Source organism: Monopterus albus, unplaced genomic scaffold (assembly GCF_001952655.1).
Source record: "Monopterus albus unplaced genomic scaffold, M_albus_1.0 scaffold370.1, whole genome shotgun sequence".
Lineage (NCBI taxonomy): Eukaryota > Metazoa > Chordata > Actinopteri > Synbranchiformes > Synbranchidae > Monopterus > Monopterus albus.
Genome location: NW_018128250.1, coordinates 250,588 through 257,102, shown reverse-complemented (window position 1 = coordinate 257,102; position 6,515 = coordinate 250,588). Strand labels below are relative to the sequence as shown.

Below are 6,515 nucleotides of genomic sequence, written 5' to 3'. Positions count from 1 at the left end.
AATATAGAGTCCAGCACACCATGCCTCTCCTCCATGATGACCTTGGGGTCAGGCCAGAATGCCCTCATATAATGAGAGTGCTGTTTGGGGATTTGTTGAGCTGTGATAGAGAAAGGGCAAGCACACGCAATGCACCCTGGGTCTTTGTCTGGGTGCTGATGGTATTGACGAGCGCTGATCGATGTTAATTGCTAGACAGAATGGCCATATTGACCAGGCTCCCTGGATGAAGAACCCTGCAGGCCTAGTCAGAAAGAGAGACACACACACAGAAAGAGAGAGAGAGATGGCGGGCCCAGACCTACAGCAGCTACAGGGCCCCAAACACACACAAATGGCTCTCATTCACTTTAATGAGTCGAGAGAGGAGCACAAAGGCATAATGTCCATCAATGCCAAGTCTATTCAACACAACAGAGGGTATATGCAAAAAAATATGTGTCCTGGTGTGTGTCTCTGTGTGTCTATGCACATTTGAGTGCATGCACATGTGCATTTATGAACGTGTGTTGCAAAGTTGATCTGCTTCAAAGTGATATGGTTGTTGAACACGGGGAAACATGAAGGGGATATCCATATATGTAAGGATGTGTATACATCAAGTTTGTGTGTGTGTTATCTAAGGATCAATAGGCAGGAGCTGCAGAGGAAAAGACATGGGCAATCAATATGCTGGCTGCAAACAGAAGGAGGAACAGCGAGCAGATAAAAAAAAACAGCCAAGGAGATTAAAAAGATGGATAGGGAGGACAGAGAATGAATGAGAGAAGAGTTGTGTGACAGAAGGAGAAAGAGGAAGAGGGGCTCTGTGTTATGCTATTTGTTGTTAACTTTGTTATTTTAAGGTTATATGAGAGTAAATGTTTATCATTTCTAATATTCAGCTGCACTTAACCCCATCTATCTGCAAAGACAAACACCTGCCAATCATCATGTCCATCAGCAACTCTACAAATTCAATTCGAAAAAGATTGATAATGAAAAATGTGGCTAATTACTGCAAGTTTGGTTTTAGTGAATGGACTTTCAGTTATTTATTTGCCCTTTGTTTTCTTTTTGCACTTCAATGGCAATGTGAGTTTGCTGAGCCAGATACACTAAGTCTTGTTTTCCAGAAGAATCTTTGTATGGATTCTAATACTATCTACAAATCTGCTAAATGTGGCTTTTGTGTACAGTATGCAAAATGAATTAGACTTTTTGGGTTGTTAGTTCATGCTCTGCCATTGTAAAGATATGCAGTCCCCATTCTGAACCTTTCCATCTGGGTTTAAGAGTACCAGATGGGCTCATACTTCATCACCAGAATACTGTTCAAATCCCGCTCCACAACATTTGCACTCCTGTCCCTTGCAGCAGTGCGGTGAGCAGCAAAAAAGCACCCAGACACAGGTGCAAAGACAGAGAGAGCCAGTAGTGGGAAAGAAGGCCAGAGGCTTGTCTATGGAGCATGACTGGAAAGGCATTCAACCACAGTACCCCTACCCAGCCCAGCTCAACCCTGTTCAGTCACTGAAGACTCTCTCTCTCTCTCTCTCTTTCTGTGTGTGTGTGTGATTTGAAAGTACAATGCTGAAAAGAATAGCCCTACATTTGGAGCCAAAATAACTGTCCCTAATGTATGAGGCCAACCCCCTCCCAACTCTATTTAACACATATACACACATACACACACACACACACAAATGTACTCTTTTCCTCTATTCTTTCTCTGCACGCTTGTGTGTGTGTGTGAATAAAAGGTATGGCAGGAGTGTTGTGTTGGCTTGGCTGACCGTCTGCGGTTGTGCGGCGGGGAGAGGGAGTTTGGGAGCGCAGAGCGGGCGTTGCTGCCGAAATCCCTGAGAAATGTTCGTTTTGGATCCGTGTCTATGCTTACATACCGCCCTCCCGACTGTCTCTCATTCTCTGTTTCAATTTTCCCTCTTAAGGTTTAACTTAAAAGTTATGAGATGGGAGTCAAAATACATCACTCGAAAGCGCGGCTCTGAAGGGCGTGTGAGAGAGAGTGCACTGCCCTCCATCCTGGGTTCGGGGCCATTGAGGCTGCAGGGGTGAGGTTATCTTCAGGGGAGATAATGGAGGGGAAGAAGTCCGCTTGATTTTGAGATAAATGTTCACTTGACTGAGGCAGGTGTCTTTGAGTTTTAAGAAACAAGAATAGTTATTGGCACTTTGAGACATGTTCAAGAGCCCAGTTCATTTATACTGAAATGCACTATAAAAGGTGTTGTTCCTGGAAACAACTGAATTCCTCCTGATAGCATGGCATCATTCAAATTGTTTTCACCGTATTTTACTTGTTTTGGGAGTTTTCACAAACAAATATTAGTTTAAATGAGACAGAATAACGCAAACAAACAAACAAACAAAAAACCTCCAAAAGAAAATTGCCAGTTTCGGGAAATTAGAACACAAACAAGTTGCTTTGCGTTGAAAACACCTGAATGCTACATGTGTTTTAAATTGAATGGGGCACTTATTAAAATTGATCTTTTTTGCAGTGTAAGTTTGGTCGACATCGCATAGCGACTGACTAATCCCATTTTGATCCAGTAAGCGTGCATGTGCGTGTGTGTGTGAGGAAACGAGAGAGAGAGGTGGGAGGGAGTGAAGAGAGGAGAGGAGGGAGGGAGGATTGATCCGCGTCTGTTAAAATCTTGTTCTGGTTTTTCTTGGAGTGAATTCTGTGCCTGCCGACGCACCTCTCCTGTGCAGCCCCCTCAAGAAGAGCTTTTTATGGAAGGAAACCTTTGGAATTTTTCAGAGTGAAAGGCATCTGCATAATAGCAGTAAAGTGGATAAAACGCACGGCTGGGTTCTTTTTGAGTTTTTTCCTCTGGTGTCTGAATGAAACAGGGAGGCAAATTTAAGGGGAAGAGGGACGGTGCAGGTCCTGGACTGGGAGTCGATCTGTCAATGTGATTTGGGGTAAACACGTTTCCAGTGCGCCTGTTTTAACTTTTATTTCTTGAGAAACTGCCGAGCTCGACTTTTCTCTTCTTGCACCGCGGAGTTCGTTTTTCTCGGAACGAGGAGACTATTTTTCCCCCACGGAGAAACTGCTTAAACTTTCTACGCTTAAAAAATAAATAAAAAGATCGGATTGCATTTTCCCCCTTCAAACATTTTGGAGGTGATGTCATCGTGCTGTGTTTTGGCTGGTATTGTGTGGAGAGGGTGCAAGGAGGATTACTGCAGCCAGGCGGTAACCAGCGGCTGAGGCGAGTGGGGAAGTCCGAGAAATCAGGTGCAAAGTGCGGCTGTCATTTCCTTGCGGTGTCGCGGGTGGTTGAGTTCGCCACCCAGTCACAGCTGTTCCCAGCCACCCCTCCCTCTCTCGTTTTTCTTTCCTCTTTATTATCCCCTCCCAATCTCATTCAGCACTCCCCATATACCCCTCTGAGCTGGACCGCTCCGGGACCTTATCACCCTCTCTGTCGGACACTGTTGGTCGGTGTCACCTGAGCCACAGATCCGTTAAGCCAGCGTGGGGGCGCAGACATGACCGAGGCCACCTTGCATTACCCTGCGCCCTTAAAGCCACCGTCTTCAGCTTGCCGTTTGTCCCATCAGCCAGCCCAGGTAGCCCACCTTCAACAGCTCCTGAACCTGCTCTGCTGGGACTAAACCTGCCTACTCTACTTTAATTTATCATCTATTGACTTTGGAGACCAGATTCTTGCTGCTGCGCTGATACGTTACGCATTGGATTAACCAGTTTACGCACGCACTGCATCTGTCCGTATGGACGAGCATCACTCTGAGGGTTAAAAAGGGGCGACGGGAATTGGTTATCTGTGACGCATGTGCGTGCTTTCACCTGTTCCTGTCCTTGCCGGTGACACGCAGCGTTTAAAGCGCTAACCATTTGCTCCCCCGCCCATCTCTGTCTGCACGGGTCTGGACATCAGGCAGAGGTTGCCCGGCGGTCACGGTGTCACAGTTACCCTGGCCTCACACCCCATGTTGCCCGTGCCTGCACATTTACTCACGCCGGGGGAACCGGGACATACCGTCGCCGATGCCAACGGGAGTGTCCACTGACTCTTTGACTCTGGACAACATCCAGCGGATTCAAACCACAGAGGGGAACTCTCCGGACTGTCGGACTGGCTCAGAACGAGCGAGCGGACTGTATCTGGACCAAGTTTCATAGTGGAGGGGGGAAGCAATGTGGTCCCTTCTTTCCACGCTGACCGTCTTGTAAGTCACTTTTGTCAAGTTATTTAAAAAATAATCTTATTTACCCATTCCTATCCCATTCCTCGGTTGTTTGAACTATCTCATGGCAGGCCTAGCTAGGAAGGGTGCACTGTCTAACGATTACGTCACTCCTCATCAGTCCCCGTAGAAAACATGCCATGGAAGGCCCTGTTTTGATTGGGTCACTGGGTCAGAGTCAAAGCTGTATTACTCATAAAACCTGCCATTGTTTCATTTTTTTTTTTTCAACTTAAAATATTTTTTTAAAGTTGAGTCAAATAACACTGGTTTTATCAAGTGGGATAGGAAAATGATAAAATGCCAAGAGCAAATCTAAAGGAGGAGCATACAGACTCAGGGGGCTCGAGTTTGTCCATTCAAGGTGTGTCTTTTGAAAAGCCAAGGGGTTTATTTTTCTTTCTTTGTGTCGGCTGTACTTTTCCCACATGGCAGTCATCTCCAGATATTTCTCATTCCTCATCCAACCTGGACAGGGTGTGTGCTGCTGCTGCTGTTGCTGGTTATTGCCTGACTTTCTGTCTTCATCTGTGTCTCCCTCACACACTCTCAACTTACCCAACTACTCTAACTGCCTACACCCCATTTTCCACAAATATTTGCTCAGATAAAAAGTTTGAATTAATGATGGACCCTCTGGCGGTCTCACTGAAGACAAGCAGTCTCCTCACTGTTTGGCTCTGGTAGACCTAAACTAAAACCAGCAGACTAATCATCTCTCCATTAATTTCCTTCCTGCCTATCAGTTTTACCACAGCCACTTTACTTCACCACATGCTGTTTTACCAACTTGACCATAAGTCTTCAGCCAGTGAGAAAAGCCAGGGGCCTTTTGCCACAACAACCTGATAATATTTTCCTAAAACCACAACTCCATGTTGAGGTTTTCTTGTCCTCTAATTATTGCTCCACTTTATGCCCTATACTGTTGATACCACTCATACACCCACTAGCCTATAACCACTATCCCTCAGCGAGGCCCACTGCTGAGCATCTGAAATTCTCACACCGTGCCGAAGCCCACTGCTCCAGTGCTGGCCTACCACACTAACCGCTGCTACACACATCTGAAACCGCTGCGCTGAGTCCCAGCAGGCCAACTGCTCTTACTCCATGCTAGTGCCCAGTCCTCAGAGCTGAGGCCTGCTAGTCTAACCGCAGTCTCCATATGGTAGATCTGCTGGGACGCAGGTTTATGATGTCAGACCCTTGCTTGTTTTGGCAGCCAGCCAAGGTGCACCGGGCTTTCCCTCTCTCCATACCTCCTTCTGCCTTTACTCTCCTCAACCTTTACTCTGGGCTCTCTTATTCTTTCATTTTCTCATCCCTCCCCCACCCCCAGCCGATCCCGTCTCTTTCTTTCCCCTCTCCTTCTCTTTCTCTCTATGGCCAGCATAATATGGAGTGTCTGTGGTTTGTGTGGGAGTGGGGGAATCCACTGCTGAGGCGCTTTTCCTGTACTGTCCTCAGCAGCAGTGCAGCTGAGGTGTTTTAACAGCTGAGAGTCCTCACAATGCACAAGCGCTCAGGTTTTTTCGGCTGCGCAGGCAAAATGTGAGGGCCAACACTGCTGCATTGCCCAGGATGTCTGCATCTATTAGACTGACTCAGGAGCCAGCACACCAGCTATGGGAAAGAAATGTTGAGAAAGAAAAGGGAAGAGAGAAAGGAAACTAGAGGCCTGTGATGGTGTGTATGTGTGTGTGTGTGTGTGTGTGTAGTCAGGAGGCAGTGACATGTGTTATGAACCTCCTTCCTCCTCTTTCTCATTATTTATCTTTTTGTCTACTTCTCATGCCAGACCACACTCTGTGGTTATACACTACTGTCTCTCATTTTGCCACTCTCTCTTCGCCTTCCTTTGTAACCTTAGTCTTTTTGAACCTCTCTCCTTTGTTTCATATCTGTGCATCGACACATTCATTCTGATTTTATCTCTCACTGCTTTTATTCTCTGTCAGCCTTCTCTGGCTTCAGCTCCCCTATATTTATTCATACATCAGCTTCCTCTGTCGTGCTATCTCCTTGTCCCTTTGTGTTACCTCTCAGTCAACCTCTCTTGCTATCTCCTCCTCTCAGCAGCGAGTGTGTCTTTACTTTGCCCCAGCTGTCAGCTGCCTGCTCCTCCTGTACACACACTTGCACCCTGCACACATCTACACATCTGTGTGCATGCCCATGACGGTGTGGAGGAGTCACCCTGCTAACCCCAAACATAAAGGAAGATGGGAGGTAGGGAATGATAGGAAAAAAGGTAGAGTGGACAGAGGGGGTGAGATAACGAAGAGGAG

At 46.6% G+C, this 6,515-nt stretch overlaps 1 protein-coding gene across 3 annotated transcripts in view; it reads left to right on the top strand.

The window, feature by feature from the left end:
* Positions 1–2,677: 2,677 nt before the first annotated feature.
* Positions 2,678–6,515, top strand: part of LOC109951213 (fibroblast growth factor 18-like) — an 8,620-nt gene continuing 4,782 nt past the window's right edge. For all 3 annotated transcript variants that reach the window (XM_020585563.1, XM_020585562.1, XM_020585561.1), the window contains exon 1: positions 2,678–4,206. In XM_020585563.1, coding sequence (XP_020441219.1) covers positions 4,175–4,206 — 32 coding nt within the window. In that variant the 5' untranslated portion in view covers positions 2,678–4,174. The remainder of the gene's footprint in view (positions 4,207–6,515) is intronic.